The sequence below is a fragment of the Mastigoproctus giganteus genome, chromosome 8 (assembly GCF_048544385.1).
Source record: "Mastigoproctus giganteus isolate SK-2022 chromosome 8, ASM4854438v1, whole genome shotgun sequence".
In the NCBI taxonomy this organism is placed as follows: domain Eukaryota; kingdom Metazoa; phylum Arthropoda; class Arachnida; order Uropygi; family Thelyphonidae; genus Mastigoproctus; species Mastigoproctus giganteus.
In genome coordinates, this window is record NC_143582.1 from 110,078,493 (window position 1) to 110,093,836 (window position 15,344).

A 15,344-nucleotide genomic window follows, 5' to 3' on the forward strand; every position below is an offset into this window, starting at 1 on the left:
TTTGCTTTTTCTCCATGGTTAACATAATTTGATAATTATGCTAACCATGGAGTATTTCAAACACCAAGTATTTGATATAATTCATTTCTATTCCATGTGTGCATATATAAACCCATACTGCAAAGCATAAAACGAATGTATCATGAAGTTCAGATAGGTAAATGGCACAAAATGGGGATTTTTATCTTCTGCTAAACTAAAACAACTGATAGAGAATATTACTGATATAGTATATTCAAATGTTGGGGTATTAATAGTTGAACTATTAATACCCCAACATTTGAATATACTATATCAGTAATATTAGACTTCAATAAAAAACAAATAGTTAAAGGATATTTTATAAATTGTATATTACCTGCATTGTTATAGTATCTTTCATGTAAGTAGGATTATCAAATGACACTTGAGTTGAGGACTTTGGCTTCACTTTCAGTTTCCAATAAATAATCACTGACACAACTAAAACCAGTATCAAAGCTCCAACTACTGTTCCAACAACAACTTTAGTAATAGTGCTATTCAGAGCCCCTGTATGGGTAAAATATATTACATAAAAGAAATGAATTATAGAACTTAGTGATATGTGCCTATTTAGTAATGGTAATACTACTGAATATATTAACTTAACCTTCATTCATAATAATGAAAATACATGCAGCAGTTCAAGAGGTAAAAGGACTGCCTTGTTAACTAATTGAAAATTAAAATATTACAAAATTTTTTTCAATTAAATCCTATATTCTGTGTCTGTGGATTCAGATAATGGCAGTATAAATGGTGATAAAGAATGATAATCATTTCCAATGCCTGCATTATACAAGGATTGATACTAAGCAACATTGTGATAAGTGCAGACACACGCAGGCACGCACACACACGCACACACGTGCACACACACGCACACACGTGCACACACACGTGCACACACACGTGCACACACACGCACACACACACACACACACACACACACACACACACACACACACACACACACACACACACACACACACACACACACACACACACACACACACACACACACACACACAAAGATCCTGTGTTTTATGGTATTAAGCCACTTTATATTAATTAACACTAGAATGTTAAAATGATATAAGGAAGTGACTTATCCCACATCATTCAAAGAAGAAGAGGATGGGGGAAGAGGGAAACAATCATTCATATTATTTCCATTATCAGAATCTGCTCATTCAATTCTGCCTTGAAATTTTCCAAATTTTTTGCCCTAGCCTAACTTTAAAAGTAATTGATTCAAATGAGATCCAAGTCTCTTGTTATTTCTTATACAATTCCCTCAATTATTTTACTTATTCTGTTCAGGCCACTATCTCAGACATGTCCCTCAAGAGGTGTCTTGTCACCAAGCTTTGCAGCTTACACTTTCTAAGACATTTTCTGCAAGAACAATGTTTAGCACCTCTCATTAATCTGGTTTCCTTTCTTTGAACTCCTAGAAATTCTATATCTTTCTTTTAATGCAGCATCTAAACCCGAGTAAAATATTCAAACTGGAGGTTTATTATAACCTTATACAGAGAAATAATGACTATATAATAGACATTATTATCTATTATACATAATTAACTACATAATAGTCATTATTACATAATAGAAATAATGAAAACAAGATGCAAGTGATTTCAGAGACTGATGGGAGACATTGCGGTACAAGGAACCACATGGGTTGTGTTAGGGTAGCTAAGAATAGGAACAGGTGTATGCACACCAATGCTAGAAGTTTCGTAAATAAATTTGATGAATTCGAGGTGTTGGTCAAAACATCAAAGGCAAATATTGTTGGGATATCACAGATGTGGTGTCACACAAATATAAGGAATGCAGAACTGGAATTTGTGGAGTACAATGTGTACAGGAAGGATATACAGGATAGGAAGGGAGGAGAGTTTATGCTATTAGTTAAGAACACATAAAATCCAAGGAGGTACAGCCAGTGGCCATCGCTGGACAGTGCAGTTTGGTGTGACATAACCCTGGGAAATCAAAATTATTGTTATTTGTTATTTTGGTTTTTAGGAGCATTAGCAATCGAGGCCATATTGCTCCGAGGATATGCAGTGTTCATTCCCTGACCTTTTCGCATCCTCTGTATTTGGTGGTCATGGCCTTGAACCCTGGTCTAATCAAGAACCGTGTGCTATACACTGCTGCTCCAGCCCACCTGGCTGCCAAGGCGCTCAAAATTTAGAGGAGGAGTGTGTTATAGACCTAATGACTCTAATGAGTATAATTAAAAACTGTACAGGGAAATAGAGTGGGCCAGTAAATCAGAGAGTTTTATAATGGGGGATTTTAATTTCCCCGATATTGACTGGAATTTGTGGGTTGATCACTCACACACTAGCAAGGCTTTTGTGGATTTATTGGATGTTTGTTTTCTACATCAGCATGTTTGGGAGGCAACTAGAGGGAGTAATATTGGTGATCTGATCATCAGTAGTGATTCTTCATGCATTAACAATCTGCAGATAAAGGAACCACTAGGTGGCAGTGATCACAGTGTGCTCAAGTGGGATTTACTCAAAGTGGTAACTATCATTAGGGATAAAGGGAAGGGTTTTTGCTTTTCCAAAGGCAACTACGGAGGTCTGAGACAGTATTTAAATTCTATACGGTGGGGCCAATTGATGATGTTACCAAAAGCAAATTCAAAATGGAAAACATTCAAAGAATTAATCTTGGTAGCTACTAGGCTTTACATACCAACTAAGAAATATTGCTCAAGGTTTAGGCCTAATTGGATGTCAGATGAACAAAGGAGACATGTGGCAGAGAAGAAAAATGCATGGGATACATATAAATTAATGGCTGACATGGAAGCCTACGACAGATATAAGCTGGCTGTAACAAACTCACTAAGGAGGTTAGACAGGCAAAGGCAGATTATGAGAAATCTTTGGCAAAGGATGCAAAGAAAAACAGCATAAGAGTTCTTTACGTACTACTCCCGCAAATGAAAACTTTTTAATTATACTCAGCCACTTTTATTGACTTAATTGTTAGATTAAATTATTTTTTAAGTAGCTTATAGACCTAGTCAAGCTCTGTGGTTTATTTTGAATTTAGATAGTGCGATTTGGAAAGTAAATAATACCCTGTGTCCATAGATTAACCATTTGTAACTTGCCGCCATTGTTATACAATACAACGTATGCACTGTACTAGATAGCATAAGGTATAATGGAAAACTAGATAGCATTAGCATTAGTAGAGGCATTTGATGCAAGCAAGCTTAGGAAGCATCACCCAAAAAAAATCCACTTCCATTTCACCCCTCTGTTCGTTCGAAATACCTGTCCAGGGGGGGGGCCTTAAATTTATTTAGGCTATAAACTTCCACAAAAAGGGTTGGAAGTCTGTTCCACCAACCAACTACCCGCTGGCTAAATGCAAATTTCCGCACATCTATCCTAAATCTGTCTTTCCTCAATCTGAATTTATGCCCTCTCAGGTGATTATTCTGAGCAACAGAAAGAATCCCATCAGCATTGAGCATGCTAAACCCATTCGAGGTTTTATACGCCTCTATCAGATCACCTCACCGGTGCCTAGTCTCCAGACACTGTAATTTGCAAAACTTAAGCCTTTCTTCGTAAGAGCAACCCTTTGTTCCATTCACTACTCTTGTTGCCCTTCTCTATACTCATTCCAGGGGCTACATCCTTCTTGAAATGAGGCCTCCAGACCTGTATACAGTACTCAAGGTGTGGCCTGACCATTGCCTTATACAAGCGAATAATCACCTCCTTATCCCTGCTAGAAACATTCTTGTATACCATTGACAAAACAAAATGAGCTACTCTTGCAGCCTGTCTGCACTGCTCAGAGAACTTCATATCTGCCTGCACAATTATTCTCAGGGCCTTTTCATTCTCTATCACTGTCAGTGTAGTAGCACAGAGTTGATACGTTGCTCTGGGGTTGCTGTTTCCCATATGTAGTACTTTACATTTGTGAATGTTAAACTTGATTTGCCACCTCTCAGCCCATCTGCTCAACCTTTCCAGATCCTGTTGCAGCAGCATGGCATCAGTAGTGTCCTTAACAACCCTGCCAACCTTTGTATCATCTGCTAACTTGGACATTAAGCTTGATATACCATCATCAGTATCATTTATAAATACAGAAAACAATAATGGACCCAATCCTGAGGGATTCCACTAATAACATGAGTCCACGATGAGCAGTGTCCATTGATTACCACTCTCTGTCTTCTCACCCTCAGCCATCCCTTTATCCATAGCAGCAATTTCCCTCCAATGCCACACTACTCCAATTTGTGCAGCAGTCTTCCATGTGCAATAGTATGAAAAGCCTTTCTAAGATCGAAATATATAATATCAAAGTTATTCCCCGCATCCAGTTCTTTTGTGACTGCATCATAGTATCCAATCAAATTGGTCAGGCAAGGCTTTCCCTTAACAAAACCATGCTGTGTCCGAGCTATAACTGAAGTCTTGTCTAGATGATCCTGCAGTGCTTCTTTAATTTTCCTGGAACAGAAGTTAAACTCACAGGTCTATAATTACTTGTGTCAGCCTTTGATCCTTCTTTGTGAATTGGGGTCACATTTGCACATCTCCAGTCTATGGATACCTCCCCTGAGTCAAAGGAAGCTCTCATAATTATGGCTAAGGGTTTGCTTACTTCCTTCAATATAACTGGATAGATCCCATCCATCCCAGGTGCATTTCTTGTATTTATCTTCAACAATTTCTCCTCCACTTTATTCTCAGTTACTACAAGATTATCTAGCTTACTGCCAGAGTTCAATACACCTCTGGCATTCCCCTAGCTGAATAACTCCTCGTGTGTATGTCAATGCAAAATATTCATTTAATTTGTTAGCTACCTGAGCAGGATCATCAACAGTTGAACCATCAATATCAAGTGGACCAATCTGATTCATCCCCTTCCTTCTAGAGTTTACATAAGTAGAGAACTATTTGCTGTTTTTCTTTGTATTTTTTGCAAAAGATTTCTCGTAATCTGCCGTCACCTGCCTAACCTCCTTTGTAACTTGGTTTCAGACTAGCTTATATCTATCATAGGCTTCTGTGTAATGTGTTAATTTATATGTATCCCATGCATTTTCCTTCTCTGCCATGTGTCTCATTAGTTCATCTGACCTACATTTCGGCCTAAACCTTGAACAATATTTCTTAGTTGGTATGTAAAGCCTAGTAGCTTCCAAGATAAGTTCTTTGAATTCTTTCCATTTTGAATTTGCTGTTGGTAACATCATCAGTTTGTCCCACTGTATAGAATTTAAATACTGTCTCAGACCATCGTAGTCGCCTTTATGAAAGCAAAAACTCTTCTCTTTACTACTGATGGTAGTTACCTCTTTGAGTAAATCCCACTTCAGCACATTGTGATCACTGCCACCTAGTGGTTCCTTTATCTGCAGATTCTTAATGTATGAAGAATCACTACTGATAATCAGATCAAGAGTATTACTCCCTCTAGATGCCTCCCGAACATGGTGATGTAGAAAATAATCAACCAATAAATCCACAAAAGCCTTGCTAGTGTGTTAGTGACCAACCCACAAATTCCAGTCAATATCGGGGAAATGAAAATCCCCCATTATAAGACTTTCTGATTTACTGGCCGACTCTATTTCCCTGTATAGTTTCTTATTATACTAATCAGCGTCATTAGGCCTATAGCACACTCCTACTCTCAATTTTGATCTTCCAATGTTATGTCACACCAAACTGACTCGACACTGCACTGTCCAGTAATGTCGACTGGCTTCACTTCCTTGGATTTTATGTGTTTCTTAACTAATAGCAGAACCCCTCCTCCCCTAAAGTTTAACGGAAAACTAGATAGCGAATATAGTAGTATCAATTAACCAGTAAAATTTATTAATCTTATTAAATTTCATTGTCAGTTGAATTGTTCTTTTTTAACTAAATAAATACAGTGATCTAGTTATTACAAACGTAACATCATACATTACTACATATAAGTGGACAGGGGATAAGAAAGTCATATAAAGTAACCCTGAAATAATATTCGATACCGAAATACATATATAGTGTTAAACTGTATTGGGATATAGGTTTGGGTTATATTTTATATTGGAATTTTATTGAACTTGAATAAAAATCATGACTCAGACCAGAGCAGCAAAGCAAAAGGCTCAAACTAGTGGAAGTGCTGTGGCTCAGGGGGAGAACTGAGTGGGGGACAGTTGCCCTCTGAATCAGAGTCTATTGAAATGCACTGCTTGTTTCATGTTTGTGGAGCAATCAGGAACGGGACATGATATTGCCAAAGGTAATGTCTTTGTGTGTAAGCGATGTAAGGAGTGCGAAGAAATCAGGCGCTAACTCGGCACTGTTATGGGCTTAGATGAGAACTTAAAGGACACGGTAGATGCCCTCGAAAGATTTAAATTGAGGGGCACATCAAGCTCTCAGCTGCCCACATCAATGCCAGAGCTTCCACTTGAACGTCACGCAACACAGCGGCAACCCCCAAGGCAGAATGCGCTGGTCCCAGAGGAACTAGTTGTTGTAGGTGACTCTATTGTCAGGGAAACGGGGAACATATTGTGCAAAAAGGATAGATGGAACAGGACCAGGGTATGTCTTCCAGGGGCTGTTATTTGTTATTTGGTTTTTAGGAGCATTAGCAAATAAGGCCATATTGCTCCGGGATATGTGGTGGTTATTCCTTGACCCTTCCGCATCCTCCGTAAGCATGTGCTACACACTGCTGCTCCTTCCCACCTGGCTACTGAGGCACCTTTTGCCAGGGGCAAAGGTTGATTACGTTGTAGGGCAGATATCATCCCTTAAGAGCACAAAGGGTGATATTGTGGTACATGTTGGCACTAATGATATTAAGAGTAGGAGACTGGCAGAATTACTTTACAATACAAGACAATGCTGAAAAAAAGCCATGAGTTAGGGTTGAATTTGAAAGTGTCTGCAAAGTGTCAGACACGATAGGACGGAGTATATGATGAGAGCCTTGTCAATCAATTCGGCCCTGGAGAGATTGTGCAAGGCTCAAGGGATAGAATTTTTCTCAGCCTGGTCTGTGCTTGTTAACAGGAGAGACTGCTTCTACAGAGAAGGGATACACTTAAATAGAAAGGGTGCAAGAATATTTGCTGATGCTATCGAGGCAGAGTTAGATGGCTCGGAAAACTCCTAGCTTGAGGGGATATGCAGACTAATAAATTAACAGTAGCCACTGGCAGAGGTAAAAGTGATTCTTGCACTACTTCTATTGAAATACAATTGAGCAGCAGCCTGGAAAGCAAGGCTAGGGGAATTTCCAGGACTGCTGGGAGTCATATTGGAATAAGTAAATACATGGAATGTGTTAGGGTTAACTAAGAGTAGAAACAGGTGCATGTATAATTGCATGTACACCAATGCTAGGAGTATAGTTAATAAATTCGATGAGCTTGAAGTGCTAGTCAAGACATCAAAAGCAGATATTGTTGGCATTAGCATTAGCATTAGTAGAGGCATTTGATGCAAGAAAGCAAGCTTATGCAGCATCAGCCAAAAAAAAAAAAAACCCACTTCCACTTCACCCCTCTGTTCGTTCAAAATACCTGTGCAGCTGAGCCTTAAACTTATTTAGGCTATCAACCTCTACCACAAGGGATGGAAGTCTGTTCCACCAACCAACCACCCGCTGGCTAAAGGCAAATTTCCGCACGTCTATCCTACATCTGTCTTTCCTCAATTTGAATTTATGCCCTCTCAGGTGATTTTTCTGAGCTAGAGGAAGAATCCCATCAGCATTGAGCATGCTTAAACCATTCAAGGCTTTATACACCTCTATCAGATCACCTCGCTGGTGCCTAGTCTCCCAGACACTGTAATTTGCAAAACTTAAGCCTTTCTTCGTAAGAGCACCATTTTGTTCCATTCACTAATCTTGTTGCCCTTCTCTGTACTCATTCCAGCAGCTCTACATCCTTCTTGAAATGAGGCCTCCAGACCTGTATACAGTACTCTAGGTGTGGCCTGACCATTGCCTTATACAATGGAATAATCACCTCCTTATCCCTGCTGGAAAAATTCCTGTATATCATTGACAATACTCCGTGAGCTACTCTTGCAGCCCGTCTGCACTGCTCAGAGAACTTCATATCTGCCTGCACAACCACCCCCAAGTCCCTTTCATTCTCTACCACTGTCAGTGTAGTACCACAGAGTTGATACGTTGCTATGGGGTTGCTGTTTCCCATGTGTAGTACTTTACATTTGTCAATGTTAAACTTCATTTGCCACCTCTCAGCCCATCTGCTCAACCTTTCCAGATCCTGTTGCAGCAGCATAGTGTCAGTAGTGTCCTTGACAACCCTGCCAACCTTTGTATCATCTGCAAACTTAGACATATCAGGGAGGAGGGGGTTATGCTGTTAGTTATGAAACACATAAGATCTAAGGAAGTGCATCCAACTGATGTTGGTGGACAATGCAATGTTGAGTTTGTTTGGTGTGACATAAGCACTGGGAAAAGAAAATCAGAGTAGGTGTATGTTATGGGCCTAATGAATCTGATGAGTATAATGAGCAATTGCACATAGAAACAGAGTGGGCCAGTAAATTAGAGTGGGCCAGTAAATTAAATCAGATAATGGGGGATTTTAATTTCCCGGATATTGACTGGAATTTGTGGGTTGTTCTCTCACACACTAGCAAGGCTTTTGTGGATTTATTGGATGATTCTTTTCCACTGCAGCGTGTTCAGGAGGCAACTAGAGGGAGTAATACTCTTGATCTGATTATCAGTAGTGATTCTTTATGCATCAAGAATCTGCAGATAAAAAAACCACTAGGTGGCAGTGATCACAGTGTGCTGAAGTGGGATTTATTCAAGGAGGTAACTACCATTAAGGGTAAAGGGAAGGATTTTTGCTTTCGTAAAGGTGACTATGGTGGTCTGAGACACTATTTAAATTCTATATGGTGGAACCAAATGATGATGTTACCAACAGTAAATTCAAAATGGGAAGCATTCAAAGAACTTATCTTGGAAGATACTAGGCTTTTCATGCCAACAAAGAAATATTCTTCAAGAATTAGGCCTAAATGGATGTCAGATGAACTAATTAGACATGTGACAGAGAAGAAAAATGAATGGGATACATATAAATTAACATGTAACACAGAAGCCTATGATAGATATAAGCTGGTCTGTAACCAAGTTATAAAGGAGGTTAGGCAGGCGAAGGCAGATTACGAGAAATCTTGGGCAAAGGATACAAAGAAAAACAGCAAACAGTTCTCTACTTATGTAAACTCTAGAAGGAAGAAGATGAATCAGATTGGTCCACTTGATATCGATGGTTCAACTGTTGATGATCCTGCTCAGGTAGCTAACAAACTAAATGAATATTTTGCATCGACATTCACACATGAGGAGTTATTCAGGGAGGGGAATGCCAGAGGGGTATTCAACTCTGGCAGTAAGCTAGATAATCTTGGAATAACTGAGAGTAAAGTGGAGGAGAAATTGTTGAAGATAAACACAAGAAAGGCACCCGGGGTGGATGGAATCTATCCAGTTATATTAAAGGAGTCAGTAAACCCTTAGCCATAATCATGAGACCTTCTTTGGACACAGGGGAGGTACCCATGGACTGGAAATGTGCAAATGTGACCCCAATCCACAAAGGAGGGTCAAAGGGAGACACAGGTAATTACAAACCTGTTAGTTTAACTTTTGTTCCAGGGAAATTAATGGAGGCACTGGTTAAAGAAGCATTGCAGGATCATCTAGACAAGACTTCAGTTATAGCTCAGACACAGCATGGGTTTGTTAAGGGGAAACCTTGTCTAACTAATTTGTTTGGATACTAAGATGTAGTCACAAAGAATGCAAAGAATAACTTTGATATCATATATTTGGATCTTAGAAAAGCCTTTGATACTGTTGCACATCGAAGACTGCTGCACAAATTGGAGCACTGTGGCACTGGAGGCAAATTGCTGCTATGGATAAAGGGATGGTTGACTGAGAGAAGACAGAGAGTGGTAATCAATGGACACTGCTCTTTTTGAACTAATGTTATTAGTGGGGTCCCTCAGGGTTCAGTGTTGGGTCCATTGTTGTTTACTGTATTTATAAATGATATTGATGATCAGGCTTAATGTCCAAGTTTTTGCAGACAATACAGGGTTGTTAATTACTCTAATGACAGTATACTGCTGCAACAGGATCTAGAAAAGTTGAGCAGATGGGCTGAGAGGTGGCAAATTAAGTTTAACATTGACAAATGTATAATACTACATATACGAAGCAGTAATCCCAGAGTAACATATTAACTCTGTGGTACCACACTGGCAGTGGTAGAGAATGAAAAGGATCTGGGGGTAATTGTGCAGGCATATAAGAAGTTTCTGAGCAGTGTAGATGGTCTGCAAGAGTAGCTCATGGTGTCTGTCTTGTCAATGATATACAGGAATTTTTCTAGCAGGGATAAGGAGGTGATTATCCCTTGTATAAGGCAATGGTCAGGCCACACCTTGAGTACTGTATACAGTACTCAAGGTGTGGTATACAGACATACGTTCTGGAGGCCTTATCTTAAGAAGGATGTAGAGCTGTTGGAACGAGTACAGAGAAGGGCAACAAGATTAGTGAATGGAACAAAGGGTTGCTCTTACAAAGCAAGGCTTAAGTTTTGCAAATTAAAGTGCCTGGAGACTAGGCACTTGCGAGGTGATCTGATTGAGGTATATAAACCCTTGATTGGCTTCAGCATGCTCAATGCTGATGGGGTTTTTCCTCTTGCTCAGAATAATCACCTGAGAGAGCATAAATTCAAATTGATGTGTTTCGCCTTTAGCCTGTGGATACTTGAAAGGTGGAACAGACTTCCATCTTTTGTTATGGAAGTTGATAGCCTAAATAAATTTAAGGCTGAGCTGGACAGGTATTTAGAACGAATGGAGGTGTGAAATCGCAGCATTTTTTTTTTTTTTTTTTGGCTTCTGCTGCATAATCTTGCTTTCTTGAATTGTATTCCTCTACTAATGCTAATACATTCTCACTATTTGCAAATATAGAATAAATTACTGGTCGGATGCTGTGTACATGAAAAATTTTATAAGTCTGTTTGTATTGTAGCTTTCTATGCCTTTCTTGCACAGAATTACAACCAGTTATCACCAATTAATACCACCATGTGATCACTAGTCACCACAATTTCTTACATTAAATCATCACCAATTAGTAGCTCCTTTCCCACAACTCAGTTTATAATTTACTGCTAGGTTTCTGTTACCTAAATGAAAGACTTTATATTTAGTAGTATTACACCTTAGCTGCCATTTTTTGGATCATATCTGTAAGTGGTCCAAGCTATTTTCAGTTGGGATTTGGCGGACAAGCCTTTCAATTTGCAAATTATCACCTAATTTCAACAGCTTTTGCTGTGCTCTCCACCCTCAATTAAGCAAGATTTTCCATTAGCACTGATCTCTCAGGGATATCACTTGCTACATGATGATGAGAGCCATATATTATATGATGAGAGTCTTGTCCATCAATTTGGCCCTAGAGAGATTGTGCAAGGCTTGTGGGGAAGAATTTTGTTGCAGCTTGGTCTGCACTTTTTAACAGGAGAGACTGCTTCTACAGGGATGTGATACACTTAAATAGAAAGAGTGCAAGAATATTTGCTGATGCTATTGAAGCAGTGTTGGGGAGTCAGAAAACTGCTAGCTTGGTGGGGATACACAGACTAATAAATTAATGGTAGCCACTGGCAGAGATGAAAGTAATTTTTCACTGCTTCCAATGGAATGAGTAGCAGCTTGGAAAACAAGGTGCTGGGGATTTCAAGGACTGCTGGGAGTCATTGCGGAACAACTAAATACATGGCTGTGTTAGGGTAACAAGAGTAAGAACAGGTGCATGTATACTTGCAGGTACACCAATACTAGGAGTTTAGTAAATAAATTTGATGAATCTGAAGTGCTGGTCAAAACATCAAAGGCAGATATTGTTGGGCTATCGGAGACATGGTGTCACACACATATATATGAATGTTGAAGTGTAATATGGGGATTACTATGTGTACAGAAAGTATAGACAGGAAAGGAGAGGAGGAGGGATATGCTGCTAGTTAAGAAACACATAAAATCTAAGTAAGTACAGCCAGTCAACATGGGTGGACAGAGCAGTTTCGAATCAGTTTGGTGTGACATAAGCACTGGGAAACCAAAATTGAGAGTAGGAGTGTGTTATAGACTAAATGACTCTGATGAGTACAACGAACAACTGTGCAGAGAAGTAAATCAGGTTTAACTTCCCAGATATTTACTGGAACTTGTGGGTTGGTCATTTGTACACTAACAAGACTTTTGTGGATTTATTGGATGATTGTTTTCAACAGCAGCATGTTTGAGAGGCAACCAGAGGCAACCAGATCAAGAGTATTACTCCAGAGGGAGTAATACTCTTGATCTGATTAACAGCAGTGATTCTTCATGCATTAAGAATCTGCAAATAAAGGAACCACTAGGCGGTAGTGATCACAGTGTGCTGATGTGGGATTTACTCAAAGATGTAACTACCATCAGGGGTAAAGGGAAGAGTTTTTGCTTATGTAAAGGTGATTAGTGGTCTCAGGCAGTTTTTAAATTCTATATAGTCAGATATAATTCTAACTGATAATGTTACTAACAGTAAATTCTAAATGGAAAGCATTCAAGGAGGTAATCTGGAGCTACAGGTTTTTTGTTCCAACTAAGAAATATTGTTCAAGGTTTAGGCCTAAATGTAAGTCAGATGAATTAATGAGACTTGAGGCACAAAAGAAAAATGCATAGGATGCATATAAACTATCAGGTGATACAGAAGCTACGGTAGACATAAGCTAGTCAGTAATCAAGTCACAAAGGAGGTTAGACAGGCAAAGGCAGATTACGAGAAATCCTTGGCAAAAGATGCAAAGAAAAACAGCAAAGAGTTATTTACTTTTGTAAACTCGAGAAGGAAGGGGATGAATCAGACTGGTCCACTTGATATTGATGGTTCAACTGTTGACGATATTGAAAACTGAATGAGTATTTCACATCTACAATTCATACATTAGGAGATATTCAGGGAGGGGAATGCCAGACGTTTATCAAAATTCTGGCAGGTAAATAAATGATTTGTAATAACTGAGAGCAAAGTGGAGGAGAAATTGTTGAAGTTGAACATAAGAAAAGCTCCTGGGGTGGATGGGATCTATCCAGTTATATTAAAGGAGGTGGCAAAGGAAGTAAGCAAACACTTAGCCTTAATTATGAGAGCTTCTTTGGACTTAGGGGAGGTCTGAATAATTTTGATATCATATATTTGGATTTTAGGAAAGCTTTTGATTCTGTTGTACATGGAAGACTATTGTACAAATTGGAGCAGTATGGCATTAATGGCAAAATGCTGTTATGGATTAAGGGATGGTTGAGTGGGAGAAGACAGAGAGTGGTAATCAATGGACATTGTTCTTCGTGGAATAATGTTATTATTGAAGTCCCCCAGGGTTCGGTATTGGGCCCATTGTTGTTTTCTGTATTTATTAATGATATCGATAAAGGTATATCAGGCTTAATTTTCAAATTTGCAGATGATATGATGATTGGCAGGGTTGTTCATGACACTAATGACAGTATGCTACCGCAACAGGATCTAGAAAAATTGATCAGATGGGCTGAGAAGTGGCAATTGAAGTTTAACATTGACAAATTTAAAGTAATGCATATGGGTAGCAGTAACCTCAGAGTAACATATCAACTATATAGTACTACACTCAGGTAATGAAGAATGAAAAAGACTTGGGGGTAATTGTTCAGTTAGATATGAAGTTTTTTGAACAGCGCAGACAATCTGCAACAATAGCTCATAGTGTCTTGTGATATACAGGAATTTTTCTAATAGGGATATGGAGGTTATTATCGCCTTTTATAAGGCATGTAAAGCAATGGTCAGGTCACACCTTGAGTACTGTATATAGATCTGAAGGCCTCATTTTAAGAAGGATGTTGAGCTGCTGAAACTAGTACACAGATGTGCAATGAGATTGGTGAATGGAACAAAAGATTGCTCTTAAGAAGAAAGGTTTAAGTTCTGCAATTTGCAATGTCTGGAGCTAGGCATCTGCGATGCCAATCTGTTTGAGGTGTATAAGGTCTTGAGTGGTTTTTGAGCAAGCTCAATGCTGATGGGATTCTTCCTCTTGCCCAGATTAATCACTTGAGGGGACATAAATTCAAATTGAGGAAAGAAAGTCATAGAATAGATGTGCGGATATTTGCCTTTAGTCAGCGGGTGGTCGATTGCTGGAACAAACTTCCAACTTGACACACGTCATGGGATAGGGTTTCAGTTTCAGGTAATGAAGTTGGAAGAAGCTGCAAGAAGTTGGTTTCACTCCAGTTTGTTGCCACAATTTTCTGATAGATTTTCCGGGGCTAGCTAAAATTCTCTTTTGAATGTTCAACACCACTCTGGAGTCCTAACAGAGGATAGACAATTTCTCGGTGAATTTACAATGGAACCTGTTGTCCGTCACTTTGCAAGTAAGCACTGAATAGTACTCTTAGCTAGGATGGCAACAATAGGAAATTTCTCAGAAAACAGTTTGTGTGTTTCCTTAAAAGAGCCAGTATATACATAGGCTTCCACTATGCAGATCCTTTCTTGCACAGAATATGACATTCTTGATGATACTCTCACACACACACCTAACACTTATGAGCTGCAAATGCTGATTGTATGTTGAGTCACACAAATTGAAATGATTTGGCTAAAATTCATTCTTTGAACAACTTCACATGGGATTTGTTCAAAAATGAATCTCACACCAGTATGAGGTGGGCCGGGTTTACGTGGAATATCCTATATATATATCAACACACTCAGTGGTCACTTTATTAGATACATCTTACGTATCTAATTGTTGTTGTGGGGGTTTCATGGCACATAAGCAACTTTGGCTATAATGCGCAACGTATCTAATAAATGACCATATTACACACACACACGCACACACACACACACACACACACGCACGCACACACACACACACACACACACACACACACACACACACACACACACACACACACACACACACACACACACACACACACACACTGATTAGATGCACACATGCACGCACACACTGATTAGATGCGCACATACACACGCACACACTGATTAGATGCATGCACACACACACATACATGCACACACTGATTAGATGAATAAGTTTATTCATTAAAAACTTGACAGCACTGTTGTGACCAGTTTTGGAGCTATTTGACTTG

The 15,344-nt window shown here is 39.1% G+C and overlaps 1 protein-coding gene across 2 annotated transcripts in view; it reads right to left on the reverse strand.

The window, feature by feature from the left end:
- Positions 1-15,344, reverse strand: part of LOC150081768 (Ig-like and fibronectin type-III domain-containing protein 2) — a 550,711-nt gene that overhangs the window by 23,442 nt on the left and 511,925 nt on the right. For both annotated transcript variants that reach the window (XM_090378862.1, XM_090378863.1), the window contains exon 25: positions 359-531. In XM_090378862.1, coding sequence (XP_090234988.1) covers positions 359-531 — 173 coding nt within the window. The remainder of the gene's footprint in view (positions 1-358; positions 532-15,344) is intronic.